The 17,096-nt window shown below is 40.7% G+C and overlaps 3 protein-coding genes across 22 annotated transcripts in view; 2 read left to right on the top strand and 1 right to left on the bottom strand.

Annotated features, from left to right (window-relative positions):
• EIF2AK2 (eukaryotic translation initiation factor 2 alpha kinase 2) overlaps positions 1 to 8,042 on the top strand; it is a 24,330-nt gene extending 16,288 nt beyond the window's left edge. For 10 of the 11 annotated variants that reach the window (XM_041128565.1, XM_030035333.2, XM_041128567.1 and 7 more), the window contains 6 exons: positions 384 to 491; positions 2,630 to 2,822; positions 4,941 to 5,066; positions 5,637 to 5,732; positions 7,681 to 7,743; positions 7,825 to 8,042. In XM_041128565.1, the coding sequence (XP_040984499.1) occupies positions 384 to 491; positions 2,630 to 2,822; positions 4,941 to 5,066; positions 5,637 to 5,732; positions 7,681 to 7,743; positions 7,825 to 7,944 (706 nt within the window). In that variant the 3' untranslated portion in view covers positions 7,945 to 8,042. The remainder of the gene's footprint in view (positions 1 to 383; positions 492 to 2,629; positions 2,823 to 4,940; positions 5,067 to 5,636; positions 5,733 to 7,680; positions 7,744 to 7,824) is intronic. The other variant, XM_041128568.1, reaches the window with a different exon arrangement.
• Positions 2,358 to 16,830, bottom strand: GPATCH11 (G-patch domain containing 11). 6 transcript variants are annotated; one of them, XM_041128570.1, is made up of 10 exons: positions 16,561 to 16,666; positions 16,261 to 16,340; positions 15,947 to 16,173; positions 14,878 to 14,919; positions 14,679 to 14,799; positions 13,819 to 13,954; positions 12,619 to 12,720; positions 11,723 to 11,804; positions 11,109 to 11,194; positions 2,358 to 2,382 (listed from the first exon to the last, which is right to left on the bottom strand). In XM_041128570.1, exons 2-9 carry the CDS (start codon positions 16,305 to 16,307, stop codon positions 11,139 to 11,141), a joined length of 813 nt encoding a protein of 270 aa, XP_040984504.1. In that variant the 5' UTR covers positions 16,308 to 16,340; positions 16,561 to 16,666; the 3' UTR covers positions 2,358 to 2,382; positions 11,109 to 11,138. The 6 variants fall into 6 exon arrangements, with proteins under 6 accessions (XP_040984504.1, XP_040984505.1, XP_040984503.1 ...); XM_041128571.1 differs by lacking the exon at positions 2,358 to 2,382 and adding an exon at positions 3,327 to 6,795; XM_041128569.1 differs by lacking the exon at positions 2,358 to 2,382 and adding an exon at positions 3,327 to 6,798.
• The window catches only part of HEATR5B (HEAT repeat containing 5B), a 60,600-nt gene continuing 60,315 nt past the window's right edge, over positions 16,812 to 17,096 (top strand). For 4 of the 5 annotated variants that reach the window (XR_003926323.2, XR_005933882.1, XM_041128562.1 and 1 more), the window contains exon 1: positions 16,812 to 16,899. The gene's annotated coding sequence lies outside the window, so the exon portion shown is untranslated. The remainder of the gene's footprint in view (positions 16,900 to 17,096) is intronic. The other variant, XM_030035318.2, reaches the window with a different exon arrangement.

A 17,096-nucleotide genomic window follows, 5' to 3' on the forward strand; every position in this document is an offset into this window, starting at 1 on the left:
TCTGTATATGTAAACAAACTTCATAGAGGTGAAGAGAAAACATGGGTGTTTGCTACATTCTGTTTGACTACCTAATGTAATTACACATTGCAACTATCTGCTTTTTTCAGCTTTTTTTGACTGCGGCTTTCATTTCTAATATGGTTAAAACATTTTTTGCACTTTTAATAACTGAGCAGATGAAAGAAAACCCACAGAATTTGTAACTACAACTTTGAACTTGTATGAAGGAGAATATTATCTTCTTTTTCTAAACTAATGTAAAACTATCTGTATACTGCTACTTGATATCATGTCTTTTATTTAACTTAGTATTACATTTTTATAGGGAAATGACATTTGTTTCTTTTTTTTTTTTCTTCTTTTTTTCCCCCTCCAAATAGGAATGTAAAGCGTGAAGTAAAAGAACTTGCAAGACTTGACCACGAAAACATAGTGCGGTATTATTGTAGCTGGAAAGGGTATGACCACGTAACTTATCCAGACTCAAGGTAACTACAAGATAGTAGTTTGCACTCACAAACTTGTTTGCCATAGTGAATTTTGTGTTGTGAAAAAAAAGGCTGATGATTGGTTATAAATCATTATACAAATATAAATGCATACACATACTTACATACTTACTGTTAGGAAAAAAAGGCACAGTACTTTTCAGCAGCAGGTCATATATAATTGAATATATTTATATCTTCTTTTCCTTGGTGGATAAGATACATTATGTAATTTTATCTTGCTCCTCTCTCTTAATACACAGAACTTGCTGAATCTATAGAGGAGTGCAAGAGTGCAGAACTCAAAATTTGGGGCTAGAATTAACAACAGAAACTAAAAAATTGTCTGTCAGTTGGCTGCCAAATCCCTGATCAGAAGTTTCTTTTTTTAAAGTACTGGTCAGCCAGTAGCTCTCATAGATTTAACTATTTCTCTAAGTTAGTATTTTAACTGTGATGCCTGAAGCAGTTTTGGCTGTTGAGAACACAGAAACAAAATTAAATGCTCTTTCATTTAGAGGCAGTCTTCAACATTAAGACTTCTGGGAAGATAGGGGTGAGAGTTTTACTCATAAGTTAGGTTATTAACTTTTCAAAGCTTCTGTGGTAAGCTTTTTTCACTAGCTGTAAATTCGTACCCTTCAGATACATTGCCACACTTACCTAGATCCATAAAATATTAATGGATTCAAAATTATGGTTGGTATGGTATCTGTCCAGTGTGCTCAGTAAATGAGGAATAAAATGGGGGGGGGGGGAAAGTCTTGTGTCAAAACCCAACCGTTAATATGTTGGAGTCTCAATATCACTTATGCATTCTAAATTGAGCAGTTATTGGGTAAAAGACACAAAAAAAGTCCTAAAAGCTGAAGTCCCAGCCTGGAATTCCACTTAGTGCCCTGACCTCAAAGCTACAGAATGTCCCGAGCCACTTAATGCTTGTTCTTTCAGTGCCTCGGGTGGCTTTATTGCAGGGCACTCAGATCACACACTGCAAGTAGGAAAAAGTGGTGCCGCCTCCTCTTCATATTGTCCTTCCCCTCACCATCTCCAGCCTCAGCCTATCCTATGGGCTGATAGTGAGGGAACTCTTCTGGAAAGTGTGAGGCTGTCAGGTGGGTCAATATATTTCATCTAGATTTCCAGCTTTCAGAAGGGTTTCTCTAACTCACAGATTGATGTCAAAGATGGTCACTGCACTACCTTCTTGAAGGGACAGAGTTTGAAAGAATGTAATCATACTGGATAGGAGAGGAAGGCTAATGCTGTCTTTGTTGAGCGGAATAGAGAATACCTGCCAGGGACTTGCAGCAGTTCCTAGAGGGCGAGATGGGAGCCAAGGACAGTGCTATTTCTTCCTGTATAGGACATGCTTCTAGATATGAGGGGAGCAAAATTTGGGCACTCAGAAAACTTTCAGTGTGAACAAGGAAGAAAGCAAAACATAGGAATATTCCAGGGTGTCCTGGGTTCAGCTGGGATAGAGTTAATTTTTACAGGAACCTGGGAGGTGGGGGGGCATAGCCGGGGCAGCTGACCTGAACTAGCCAAGGAGCTATTCCATACCATGTGACATCATGCTCAGTATATACATGGGGAGTGGGCCGGGGGGAGGGGGCTCCTGCTCTCGACTTTCGGTGGGGGAAGTGGCGGAGCGTCGGGTCCCGGGTGGTGAGCAGTTGCACTGTGCATCACTCTTTTCTGTATACTCTTTCATTAGTACCGTCGTTGTTGTTGTAACTTTTTTTGCGTTGTCCCAGTAAACTGCCCTTATCCCAACCCTCGAGGTTCCAGTTTTTTTTCTTTTCTCTCCTCCGTCTCCGCCCTATCCCACCGGAGGGGGGCGGGAGGAGTGAGCGAGCGGCTGCGTGGTCCTTTGCTACCGGCTGGGCTGAAACCACGACACAGGCGTATGTAGCAACTGAGCAGGGATTCTTTGGTTTGCAGTTCTATTTATATCTAGAAGAAATTAGTCTATGATCTTTTTAAAATCAAGGGACTTGCAGACTTTGTTGTGGGGAACTCCAAAAATAATAATTAACAAAAAGGTTTTTTAAAGAAGAACCTTAGAATCATTGATGGCTTGAGAGGAATTGTATCTTGCCAATTTCAATATGGTATATAATTTTCTTTTGCAGGCAGAAGTCAAACAAAGAAATTACCTGTCTTTTCATCCAAATGGAATTATGTGAACAAGGGCCATTGGAAAACTGGATTGAAAAGAATAGACTAGACCGAAAGTATCATGAGATGGCACAAAACAAATTTTTACAAATACTGAAAGGAGTGAAATATATTCATTCTAAAGAGTTAATTCATCGAGACCTCAAGGTAAGTAGGATAGGTAATTAAAAAAAAATCAGATAAAAGTAGTACTTATTGGAATTTCAGAAAATGTTAACAGACTAAACAAAGACAAGAACAATTTATGTACCCTAGTAGTGTGCCTCTTTTGATATTGCTAGTGATTAATTTTTTTCAGCAACTGGCTGGATTTCATCCTAAAATCAGAAGGTAAACTGGAGGATCTCGGAATGCAGCAGTTCAAAAATCAGCAGTCATCAGTTAACAGGCATTTTCAGTGTACTATGTGTTACTGGGTCACAAGACTGCTTATTGGAAAAAGAAATACTAACTTTACTTGATAAAATAATTAAAAGCAAGAAAGTGAAAAGTTGAGTCTAGGAAGTTTGCTCTTGCCATATTGTAAAGAGATAGTTTATCTATCCTAATACATGCTGTGTTTGATAACGACATACTCTAGTTGCTCTTGTATCATGTATGCATACAAATATTTGAATGCTACTTTTTGGATAGAATTTCAGTCTCTATAAGTGCACAATCATGGAAAGATTTTATTTCAATATGAAGATTATATAGGACAAAGTTGCAAGCCTTCAGAGCTTCATATGCCAGCTATAATGTTGCTTACAGAGTTTTAAATCACTCACTTTGTGAAAAAGTCATTAGTATGGTGGTGGTCCTAAAAATGGCTCTAGTGGGTCACATTAAATGTCAATCTAGGATGCTGTTCTCCTTCTGTTGTGGCTAATTCCAAACACCTAGAGCGTATTAGAGCTGAGAGGTGATACAGTGATGCTGTCCTTGATGCATACTCTCTTCCTTTCAAGGCTTCCAGTAACCTGAAGTTTATGGACTTCTTGAACCAGAAATTGAAATCTTTTGCATTTTGTGTTCACAGTGTAGTTCCAGATCACATTCACTGCCCACTCATAGAATCTTCATATCTTCTAGAGCTTTTCTATCAGGCTTATTGCTACAATACCGGAATGAACCACAAATATACACTCACTATTTTCCCCAGATGCCTGGGAGAAGAGGCCTAACAAGTGCTTTCTCTCCTCACCCATTAATTCTTAGCTCTTCTTACTCTGTGTGCTTTGTATTTGCTTGCTCCTTCAGTCCGACTTTATTTTCGTCTCAGCTCAATCTCCTACTTTTCCCTATTCATATGAATCTGCTGCCCCAGTCACTTATCTATGGCATCTGGCTGTAACCTGCTTCCAAGTCCTATTGCTAACTTGCCTGTCTGCATTTGAATTTAGGAACTTTTCTCCCCACTTTGATCTGCTGTCAACTTAGATGCTTGGCCATCTGAGATCTCCATGCCCTAGAATCAAAGCTGCAGGATAGGTTCAAGCTGAGATGAATCCCATTTGTGTCTGGTATGAATGTAGTCTTCAAATAGCATACCCAGGTATAGGTACTGTATTAAATGTGTGTGGACATGGTCAAACTTGAACTGAAGAACTACATTGGGCATTCTTGACACAAAGATCTCTTCCTGTTAAATATTAAGTCTCTCCTGGCCTCTTTGAGTAAAAGATTGCATGAGGCTATTCGGTTTTGGTTTAATAACATTCAGAAATATAGTTTCTTTATCTTCTTTGGCAAATTTCATCCAAGCATATACAATTCTATTTTTAGTTGCTTATGAGTTTGTCAAATTTAAAAATGGGATGTTCAATGGAAACTTAAATGTGAGACTGTGAGATGCCTATAGTAAGCCCTAACTCTACAATTGACTTCATACAGATAATCCTGCTGTGCTTAGGAGAAACTATGATTTGAGTGGAATTCCATGTGAGCCTAAATGCTTTGCCCAAGTGTATCAAATCCCAGGGCTAGGACTGAAGACTAAAAAGCACTTCTGGATATGAAATGTTATATGCATAATGTATCTGAAGAGCATTAAAGAATGATATGGTTACGACTGAGTGGGAAAAAACATTGCAGTTACTGTGGCATGTGCTACTTTAAATTTAGTTTGTGTTTTTAAAAAATTAATTGAACTTTTTTCTGTTTCCCACCCCATCAGTTCCTTAATGCTAATTATCAAATTTTATGGGGAGAACTTCTGTGGCTCATTATGCTTGACAATAGACCTAGGTCATATGGTGATTATTTTTTTTTAATATATATATATAGCCTCAGAATATATTCATATCCCATGAAGATAAAATAAAAATAGGCGACTTTGGTCTTGTGACTTCTGTGGCATATGGGACTCTGACTGAGAACAGAGGAACAAAATCATATATGGCACCAGAACAGGTAAATATCCTGCTGTATTTGTGTCTCTGTAACTGGATTTGCATTATATATAAACTTTGCATTGGATGTGCTCAATCCTAATTTCAGTACTAAACCAAGTTGCCTAAAGTTCCCTGGTATGATTGTATATGAGGATAACTGTATTCTGGAGAAAGCTGTCTGCAAGTGTGATTTTATTTCGCTCTGCTGACCTGTGGGGTCTGACACTGTGCGCTGTAAGGAATGCTCTTGCAGAACCAGGCTGCCAGCCATGTATTCCAATTTGAATTTAGGACCTCTGTTAACTGTGGCATTTGAGTCCTTCTATTTGTTTCATTATTTGTGACAGAGATATTGGCATGCCTTATCTGTATAGGTCTGTAAAAGTCTTAATTTCAGTGTGCTTAATGTGACATAATAGTCACTATTTAACAGGTCTGCAGCAGAAAGGGTTAACGACTACTAAGAAGATCAAGTAGGGCCAGTCCTGTAGCCTTGGGGTGGAAATTTCTACTGACTTCAAATTTTGCTTTAGGAACTGTTGTCCAGTTGGATTTGACACCTCTATTGTTCTTGTTCTCATCTTTGTAGTTCGGGGACAGATATGGAAAGGAAGTAGATATTTATGCACTGGGATTAATTTGGTTTGAAATTCTTTCAGCATTCAGTGGTCATGAGAAAATTAAGGTATGTAATCTTTAAATTTAAAAAACTCCAAGTCTTATTGTTTTGCCTTGCTGCTGGTATCGCATGCTGATTGCATGCTAGAAGGAATCTATATCTGGAGTACTGTCTCTATTTACATTTTCCCGTCAATTCATTTCTGTAAGGCCCGTGAGTCCTCACACCTCAGCTGAAATGTAATAACTGAAGTAAAGAAACATTACTGGTTTTATTTCACTTATGTCCTACTGACATACACATTAAAGCCCAAGCATGCTAAAGAATAATGTCTAGCAAAAAGGGTTTCAAGTTTCTGATAAATCTTTTTGTTTGATCAGTGTTTGAAGGGAATATTTTTCTAATTTTAGAAAAATTATGAATGGGAGAGTTTTGTCTCTGCCATGCTCTCGTCTTCACTGCATAGTGGAGCAAGAACAAAGCTTCTATCAAGCAAAAACACTTGCAGTTTTTCCAAAATGAAAACAAAAATAATTTGGAATATGTAGCTTTAATTGAAAAAGATGTTATTTCAAAAAGAAAACCGGTGTTACTTAAGCTTATTTTGAAAATGCATCTTTTATGTGTCTTTGCTTTTTCTTGGTACTTTGCACATTATTAGCATAACTGCTTGTATGCTCAAACCTACGTATTTGTAGGAAGCAATGTACCTGCTGAGTATCTTGTCTAAAGTGATTGTAAGATATATGTACATGGTTGGACCCAGAAACTCTTGAACAGTTAGCTTGGTCCTTTTGCCAATATGAGAAAACCATACCAATGTGTCTGCGCGTCTCGCAGGTTCAACTTGGCTCTGTTTAGCTACTGTGTAGTAGTTTCTGAGACATCTTGTTCCTGCTCACAGCTGACCGTGCAAATGTGTCCACAGTCCCACGGTGTTTACAGTCAAAAGGGCAAGACCAATTATTTAGTCTTGTTTCCTTAAGGCATAAAAATCTTGTGTCTGTAGCCAGCTGGGGAAGACATGCGGATGGGAATGCCGAGGATGGTCTTCAGCTGCTCCATCAGCTTAGAAAATAATTTCACTTAATGGAGCTTGATAAACTCTGTTGTATGGTGCTGGCAAGCCCTGCTGAAAGAACATCATGCAAAAGTGAAGTTGATTATGAGCTGAGTAACTGGTTCAGCTGATGATCACTGGCAGGTAGGGTCACAAGCCTAAAGCTACTGCTGAAGAGTAAGGAAAAAGCTTGAAGTTCATGGGAGCTGTTTTTTTACTGGATACTGGTTATAAGGGCTTGCTAAGCCATGCTATAACATCCATAAGACTAGGTAATGATTGAGGATGCATAGCTAAGTGTGCAAGAATACGATTGTTATCTTCTTCACGCACATATTACACTAGTTAACAGCAAAGTGAATGATGTGGACTGCTCTGTTTACCCAGAAAGCTACACCATGTGGAAAATATAGTTGTTACCTGGGCATGTAATTAGAAATTCTCTGTATGTTAGTTGCTTTGAACTCCATGTAGCATTTTCTGCAGTGACATAGAAGTAAGTGTGTGGTACTGAACAAGGTAAAAGGGAGGAAGCACACCTGCTTGGCTTGCAAGTAGTAACATCCAAAGTAGGAAATTTAGTTGTCTTGCCTTTTTTTTTTTTTTTAAATGTGGTAAGAGGATATAAGCCCACTACTTTTAAATTAAGGAAAGAAGGATAAAGGTTCTGAAATAGAGAGGATTGCTGAAACAAACACATCATTGTAGAGTGTGAAGCTGTTAAGCTTAAAAAGGGACAATAGTTGATGAAAAGACCATAAAAAACCAAAACAAAGTACAACTAAATGGAAAAAACTTTCAAACTGTTTAGCATTATTTTCTTTTTGAAGACTTACCTTTTTTTGTAGATCTATATTTTCCTAATTACTTGAGTAAATTATATGGGTCATACAGTGAGATGCAAAATATAATCAATGAAAACATACTGAAACTGTTCTCTTTTATGAATTTCAGGTATGGCATGATGTTAGAGAAGGTCAACTTCCAGAGAGCTTCACCAAACAATTTCCAGTAATGGTATGGGATTTTAATACATTATTTCAGTTAGTTTATTTACTCATAAAAAATAATTTATTGACATTTAATTTCTTTTTCCAGGCACCCATAATCAAAAAGATGCTTTCAAGAGACCCTTCAGGAAGATACTCTGCATCTGAAATACTTGAGTTTTTTAAGTCTGTTGATAAAGACAACTCATTTAAAATTCATACTCGGTAAATGCCTTTCAGATGTAAAAAGGCTTTCAGATGTGTTTAAATCCAGAGTTTGACGTCTGAAACTGATGAAATAACAGTAAATGTCAGAAGCAACAACAAGACTTAGGATATGTCTTTTCCTTCATGTTTCGCCATTCTGCCACTGAGGAGCTTGTCAGCCAAAAGGGTCGCATCACCATTCATGCCCATCAGCTGCACACCAGGACAGCATACTTCTGCAAGCAACCACTTGTGATTTTTACCTGGAAACACAGGTTGTGGATGAGCTGAACTGTATTGTACAATAAGTACAGGAACCTAGTCCTTGTCTCCTAGAAGATTAAGTTGATGTGGTGCTAAGTGGCCTATGGCAAATCCCTGTATGCATGCTCTTACTGTGCTGCATCCATTATCACAGAAGTATAGAATCATAGAATGGTTTGGGTTGGAAGGGAACTTAAAAGATCGTCTAGTTCCAACCTCCCTGCCATGGGCAGCGACACCTTCCACTAGACCAGGTTGCTTAAAGCCCCATCCAACCTGGCCTTGAACACTGCCAGGGATGGGGCGCATCCACAACTTCTCTGGGCAACCTGTTCCAGTGCCTCACCATCCTCATAGTGGAGAACCTCTTCTTTACATCTAATCTAAACCCTCTTCAGTTTAAAACTATTACGCCATGTCCTATCACTACATGCCCTTGTAAAAAGTCCCTCTCCCGCTTTCTTGCAGGCCCCCTTTAGGTACTGGAAGGCTGCCATAAGGTCTCCCCAGATCCTTCTCTTCTCCAGGCTAAACAACCTCAACTCTCTCAGCCTGTCTTCACAGGAGAGGTGCTCCAGCCCTCTGATCATCTTCGTGCCCCTTCTCTGGACCTGCTCCAACAGGTCCATGTCCTTCTTATGTTGGGGGCCCCAGAGCTGAATGCAGTACTGCAGGTAGGGTCTCACCAGAGCAGAGTAGAGGGGGCAGAATCACCTCCCTCGATTTGCTGGCCACGCTTCTTTTGATCCCGTCCAGGATACGGCTAGCTTTCTGGGCTGCAAATGCGCATCGCTGGACCATGCTGAGCTTCTCGTCAACCAACAGCCCCAAGTCCTTCTCTGCAGGGCTGCTCTCAATCTACTCATCACTCAGCCTGTATTTGTGCTTGGGATTGCCCCGACCCATGTGCAGGACCTTGCACTTGGCCTTGTTGAACTTCATGAGGTTCACACAGGCCCACCTCTCAAGCCTGTCAAGGTCCCTCTGAATGGCATCCCTTCCCTCCAGCGTGTCGACTGCACCACACAAGTTGGTGTCATCGGCAAACTTGCTGAGGGTGCACTCAATCCCACTGTCCATTTTGCCAACCAGTGTTAAACAGCACCAGTCCCAATACCCACCCCTGAGGAACTCACTCGTCACTGGTCTCCACTCAGACATCGAGCCATTGACTGCAGCTCTCTGAGTGCGACCATCCAGCCAATTCCTTATCCACCAAGCGGTCTATCCGTCAAATCCACGTCTCTCCAATTGAGAGACAAGGATGTTGTGTGGGACAGCGTCAAATGCTTTGCACAAGTCCAGGCAGGTGACGTCTGTTGCTCTTCCCTTATCCACCAGTTCTGTAACCCCGTCATAGAAGGCCACCAAATTTGTCAGGCATGATTTGCCCTTAGTGAAGCCATGCTGGCTGTCACCAATCACCTCCTTATTTTCCATGTGCCCTAGCATAGTTTCCAGGAGGATCCACTCCATGATCTTGCTGGGCCTGTAGTTCCCTGGGGTCTTCCTTTTTTCCCTTTTTAAAAATGGGGGTTATATTTCCCCTTTTCCAGTCAGTGGGAACTTCCCCAGACTGCCACAACTTCTCAAATATGATGAAGACCATCATAAGTGGCTTAGCCACTTCATCCACCAGTTCCCTCAGGACCTATGGATGCATCCATCAGGTACCAAGGACTCATGGACCTTCAGGTTCCTTAGATGGTCTCAAACCTGATCTCCTCCTACAGTGGGCGGTTATTCATTCTCCCAGTCCCTGCCTTTGCCTTCTGCGACTTGGGCAGTGTGGCTGGAGCACTTGCTGGTGAAGACTGAGGCAAAAAAGTTATTGAGTACCTTAGCCATCTCCATATCCTGGGTAACCGTAACCAGGTCTCCTGTTTCCTTCTGGAGAGGGCCCTCATTTTCCCTAGTCTTCCCTTTATCACCGACATACCTACAGGAGCTTTTCTTGTTGCTCTTGCTGTCCCTGGCCAGATTTAATTCTATCGGGGCTTTAGCTTGCCTAACCTGATCCCTGGCTGGGATACACAGAACATTTCACTCTTCTGGACTCATCAGTATTTCTTTGCAGTGGTCAAGATCTGGGAGAAATGATACCCTGACACAGACAAAATACCACTAGTTCTACTTCCTCTTCCCTTTCACCCATAAAACTACTCTTATAATATGAAAATTCGTAAGTGACAAACTTTGGCTGAATATTCTTTACAGTTCTTGGACAGAGCATCCATAATACCATTATCTTCTTACTGTTAAGTAATATTGAGCTTGTCCCAGTAGTTTTTGATAATTTTTTCGTAGTATTTGTATACTTGAGCAGCACCTTTCTATTAGTAACTTTTTACAGTAGCAATTGTTGTTCCCTAAAAATAGAAGGTCTATTAAAATGTATTTTTTATATTAAAAAAACCAACCAACAACATAATCTGGTTCTGTTTAGTTATGCAAAATATGCACTTTTACATGCAACAGAATATTGGTTCTAATAACATCACTGTAATGTTTCACAAGCTTTTTTTACCCACCAGGTCTCAGATAGTAAGGAAAAAAAGTCTGATGTTTAGTCATCTCTGTAAAGATGAAAAAAACGCATTTAACACATTATACAACAGGGTAACTAGCCAATATTTATTCCCTTACTCAAACTCGAATTTTATTATCAGCTGCTCTTGTTCAGTTGGGCACGGCACAACCAAAGACTGTGGAAGGCTTAACCTGCCCCTCAATTATGGTAGTTCAATTATAAATGCAAAGTTTTAATTCCTATTAAATTGTGCATCAAGCAGAAGATCCACGAGATGCTTTGAAATGTGAATTTAACCTGTCAACATAACTATTCTTCTGCATACTTTGGTATGAATTCCTCAGTATGGCACAGCTCCAAACCTTCTAAAAGATATTATGAACTACACATACTTATCTAGGACTCCTTCCTTTAGAAAGGCTCTAGTCATGATCTGCAGCACTGTCTCCAGGGCAGTTCGAAGATAAATCTTCAGAGTCTACAGCATAAGCAGAGAAAAAGTGAGTAATTCCAGGTCAAAGGAGGGAAAAAAAAAGTTGCTAGAATTATTTGAAGAATCCATGTAAAGCAGATTAAATAGAACTCAAGAAGGTTTGCAAGTTACTAATTCCAAACTTTGCTTTAAAACAGTGAACACCAATTCTACCCTCTTTGGTGCAGTGAAACTGGATAGTGTTCTGTTTCAGAAACACCTGCAACCTTTTGCAGCTTTTTATGGTACTAGTTTTAATATCTGAATTTTGTTTTCTCAAAACAAAATTAATATGAATACTATTTCAAATAAATTCCAGTATGGTTGGTTGTTGGGGGTTTTTTTGTACATGTAAACATCTAAAAATTGGCTTATAATCAAAATGTGCAAAGTTTTGTGCAAAAACAGCAGCCTGGAAGGAAAACTTGCTATGCAGATCTAAAAGACTGCAGTAAGAGAAACATAAAGGATGTATTGTACTGTTTGAGTCTAGCTGTATAAGCAAAGTAAAACACAAGACAGGTTTACTCTCACCTTCATAGGTTGTTCCACACCAAATGCAGTAAAAGTGTTCTTCTCTCAAATAGGCAGTCAGGATGTGTAACTTTTCTGATACCTAGAGATATGTACAGGTATGCAATGATCTGGGGCTCATGTGACACAAAACAGTTTGAGCTACTAGCTTTGCTAAAATAGATTGTTTAACCTTTTGCTATGAAAAAACTACACAATACTGTAGCTCAGTAAGGCACGAAGTTTCCCAAATTTGTAGCATAGGGCACAGGAATTCATAATCTCTGGCAAGTTAATGGCTGTTGTTTGCTCATCCTTCTTTCCAGCTAAGAAACCTGCACTGAAGAGAGAGCTAAAAATATTACCTAGCTACCTTATTTCAAGTATATGGTATTTTCAGTGGAATCTTTCACACCTAATCTCTGCAAATCAAACACATAAGGCTAACAACAGCTGTGGAATCTAGTTCTCAAAAAACGTGAATTTTCAGTGTCCATCTTGAGATAATCTGTGAAGCATTTTCAGAAATTACTTAGTGATTCTAAAATTCAGCCTCAGACATGAGATGAGGCAACCAAAATTAAAACTCAAAAGCAAATAACTTTGATCAAACATGTGATCTTGCATATCTTGGATAAGACACAAAAATGTTTAGAATTTAATTTCTAGGCTACTTTTTCCAAAGATCAGCTTCAAAACAGATGAGCAATAATCAGTGGTTTAATGTTTTATATTTTATGGTGTAACTGCTATAAAAATCACTGCTTTAAGATTGCAAAGAGGCCATTCACTACAGCTTGGAAAATGACATGTATACATGTATCCTTTATACATGTATGTATGTATACATACATACTTTTAAAAGGAATATTAAATTTAATTCTGAATCAAGCCATTAGTTTAGTTACAGAGCTTACGCTTATGTCTGAGCTTGTGCATTCATCTTCCTCGTCTTCCTCATCCTTCTCTTCCTCTTCAGGTTCTAGCCAAAACCAAGTCTCCTTGGGAACATCAATACCCTTAAATAATGAAGGATTTAAATGAAAATTATCTCTCTTTGTAGGTTTTCTTGTAAGATGCTGGATAGAAACAATTTCTAATAGGTGAGATGTTAGGTTTTAAAACTTTCCTGTGTAGTATAACCAAGAATAACTAAAGCTGTAGTGGGAAACTAAGTTCAGTGGTCCCCAAGAAGGATTATTCACTTTTTTTGAAACAAGTAAATACATGCTGACATTAAGTTCTATTCCATCTATATTCAGTATGTTTAAGGCTACACAGCAACATAATCTCACACCAAGGCTGCGAAGAGGTACCCTTTTTATCAGTTGAAGACATGCTGCCCCAAGTTATTTTACCAAGAGATCACACAGTGCTTCCTAATCCACCTCAGGTAAAGTTAAAGGAAGAAGAGTCAACAAAGATGATCTAAGCTAATTCAGCCAACTTTGAAGCAGACTAAGGAGTATCAAACAATCTCAGCAGAACTTGTGGGGTGGTATTAACGTCTAACAGGTTAATAGAGAAAAGAAAAATACCTGAAGTTTTCAAGTGACAAAAATCTATAGTAGTTGACTGCTATTACCCATGTTACTCCTTGCAGGTGGAAGATACTTTGTTTGGGGTTTGTTTTTTGTTTAAACGCTTCTTTGGTGAATCTGTCGATTCCGTCAATGATGATCCCCATCCTTGGAGATACTCAAGAGCTGTCTGGACATGGTCCTGGACAACCTGCTTTAGGTACCCCTGCTTGAGCAGGAAGGTTGGACAAGATGATCTCCAGAGTCTCTTCCAATGTCAGCCATTCTGTGATGATGTTGCTCCCTCACTTGAGGCAAGAAGCACCATCATTTAGGACAACCTGACACTGTCTACTGAAAGAGATGCAAACAGCTAAAAAGTAACCACAAGAACGCAGGAGCAAAACCAGGTAAGCTCTGATGACTCAAATTAACACAGGGCCTCACATAAGTTATCATGAGGTTGGTGTACACCTTCAAATACTTTAACAGTGCAAGCATATATCATGAATCATTTTAAGAGGACTGAAGTGTTGCCAAATATCAAGGCTAGTAATCCCCACAATTTTAGAGAACTTCCAAGAATTGAATCATTACTTTGTTTGTAGCCTTCCTTCCAACCCCCAAAAACACAGGTCTCACTTTTTGCATATCTAATTGCTGGCAGGCCCTCTGGCTTTTTCTGAGGTCCCCTTCCATCTTGCGTTCTTCTTGTTTGTTTTTGAATCTTATTCTGTTAAGAAAAAGTAGATGGCTAAAACAAGCAAGTAGACAAACAGTGAGATGCATTATACTGTACAGCTTTTCTAGAATAGAAAATATAAGATTCTAATTCTCTCAGCCCAGGACAACACTGAAGTTAAGAAGTCCTTCTGACATGTTTCTGTGGGAGCACACATATGCTTCTTGGGAATTATACCTTCAAGACAGTGCTTTTTTGATCACACTACACTGAATGCTGTTTCTTCATCAGGATTTCATAAGACCTGAAAACAGTGGTTAACTAAACATCTGCAAAAGATACAGCCTTTCCTAGGCTTTCCTTCTCCACATATAACAAGTAAATCAGGAGAAGATAAAAACAATAAAACCTAAACAAGTTTTCCCTGATTTTTAAAACCATTGTAGCAACGTTGCCCAGGATTATCTGTGCATTTTACACTAAAGATGACATGGTTCTCTGATTTAGAAAGCTGCAAATTACTTGAGAAAAGTTAGTATGTATATTGTTTGCATTATTAACATTTACAAAAATAAATGATGCAGCACACGCTTTTATCATTACAATGTTCATCTGCTTTTGCTTTAGAACTGAGAAACAATTACTCTGTATTTCAACTCTTACCTCTTAGTCAAAACATTCAGAAACAGTAACACATTAAAAAAATAACCAAACTTAAAACATAAAAAGAATCATTGTTTAGACATTGCTTGGAATATCAGTTACATCATTTTACCTGAACTGATCTGCAGCTTGTTCATTTGCTTGTTTTTTCATATGGAGTTTTTGTCTATAGTTTTCCAGTTTTTCTTCAGCTTTTCGCTTTTTTAGTTCCTCATGACCAAGCCCACTTCTGCCTATGTAAGTTCAAAAGATGAATGTAAGCAGTTGAGAAGCTTGATATGCAACTAAGTAAATTAGGAAATATCACAAACCTGTTTTTATGTTCAGAGGAATAGGTTCAACAATACCCTCTCCTGTAAGGGAAAAAATAGGTCAATTTAAGAAATCAGGTCTTTCTAAAACTATGATTTGTGCAGTATATTCAAGTAAGCAAGCTGCTTTTTGCCATTAAATATGTGCATTTTCTTGTGATTTTGTTCCTTGGAAGTTGAAAAATCCCACATCAATGTACATTTAGTGCAGTACAAATGACCCAGCTGAACTGGAACTCCCTCTCTTTTTTGGCTTGTCTGCTGGATTGCTATACACCTTTTTCAGGACACTACCCAACTGAAAGAAAATGGTGTTGACTTGACAGGGGTATCATACTCATGATGAAGACTGCTTTGTTACAGCCTTCTGTAGCATTTTTCATTCTAGAATCTCACACCTTGACAAAGATGAAGAATAAAAAGAATCTATCTGGGCCAGTTCATTTGCTGATTGTGTGCTAGAGACATGCTGAACTGGCACAGCAATTATCGATACCTTGTTTTACTGATTTTACTTCCTCTATTAAGGCTTCATAAGGGTAGGCCAGTGTGTACCATTTCTTCTTCAGAATCCAACTATAAATTCAAAGAGAGGGGTTGCCTTTTTTTGGAACACTATTAACTTTGCAAGACCATCAAAAGATCCGTAATGCAATTCCTGTAGGCATGCACATATGGAAGTGCATTTACTGAGCAGGAAGTACTAGTACTGCTGCTTCCCTTGCATGTCTCGATAGTCCGCACCATTTTTATTTCAGTTTTTAGAGATTTGCTCTCATCTTTTGTTCTGCCAAAACACATTCACAGTTCAGTTACGCTAGGGCTCTCAGACAGGTGTTTACTGACCCTGTCTACAAATGAAGTGGCAGGTATAGTCTGTAAAATATAAAGGTACACCGGAATGTATTTAAAAGACTTGTAGATGCAGTGCTTAGGGACATGGTTTAGTGGTGGACTTGCCAGTGCTAAGTTGATGGCTGGACTTGATAATCTTAAAGGTCTTTTCCAACCTAAATAATTCTACGATCTACAAATATAGGCACACACTACCAGACAGCAACAAGCTTACCACTTTTGCCAAGGGCCTGGCCGCTCTTGTAGCCCATCTTCTGGAGCAAAGCAAAGCCTTTGTTCTCAGTGCCCAATGCACTTTTCAATACCAAGTCGCGTCTCTCTTTTTCTTCTTCTTTTATACTCTTTTGTCTGTTTTTCTCATTGGCTTCTTTTTGCTTTTCTTCTTTCTGAATAGTTTCCTTCATCCGCCTCATCATGGGCAAGCCTGGCCTTACATCCTGTCTAAGAGTTAATAATTCCAGCAAATATTAGCACTCTTTTTTTTCCAGTTTACAACCACTTAAGAGGCAAAAAAAAAGAGCCACCTACTTAATAAATAAATCAGACATGTAGTCTTCCTCTCCATCTTCCTCCATGTTTAGCACGCATGCCCTGTTCCGACCCCTTTCCTATAAACACAGCCAACACGCTTTATCACGCGTTTTATTTCTCTGCAGGTTACCCGAAACGCAGAACCCGCTTTCAAACGCAGAAACACTTGCCGCTCAGGCCTGCCGCGCTCGGTACGCGGCCGGCGGCTGAAGGACGAAAACCCGTGAATCCGGCGGGCCCCGGCGGCGGGCGGCGGACCGGGCCGCCCCCACCCTCGCCCGGGGTACCCGCGCCAGCCTTCACGACCACACAGCGCGTTTTTCCGGGCTCCGCTACCGCCGAGCACCGGCGGCCGCGACGCCTCTCAACCCCCGGCAGCCTTCGCCCGCTGCCAAGGCGCCCGCAAGGCCGCCGCAGAGCAGGGGGGGGCGGGGGCAGGGGCAGGGCAGCTGAGGGAACGGGGGGGGGGGGGGGGGGGCAGCTGAGGGAACCCGCGCGCTCACCCGGCTCCGTTCGGCCCGGCCCGGCCCGGCCCGGCCCGCTCAGCGGCGCCTGCGCGCGGCCGCCCCCACCCGCCGGCGCCTGCGCGCCTCCCGCTTCCTGCTGCGCGGACGCAGGTGCCTCCGCGCTGCCGAGGTGCGTCGGGGCCGTCGGCCGGGCCTGGGGGCGAAGCCGGTGCTGTCCTCCTCGCGGGTTCCTTCTCTCCCTGCCAGCCGGACCAGGCCACGGTGGGGGGGTTGAAGCAGCCAAGCCCGCCGGTGATGGCCCCGCGGCGGGGGGGGCGCCTCGCTGCGCGGGCCGGGGCGGCGCGGGCGCGGCGAGTGAGGGGGCGC

This window comes from Aquila chrysaetos, chromosome 13 (genome assembly GCF_900496995.4).
Source record: "Aquila chrysaetos chrysaetos chromosome 13, bAquChr1.4, whole genome shotgun sequence".
Classification (NCBI taxonomy): domain Eukaryota; kingdom Metazoa; phylum Chordata; class Aves; order Accipitriformes; family Accipitridae; genus Aquila; species Aquila chrysaetos.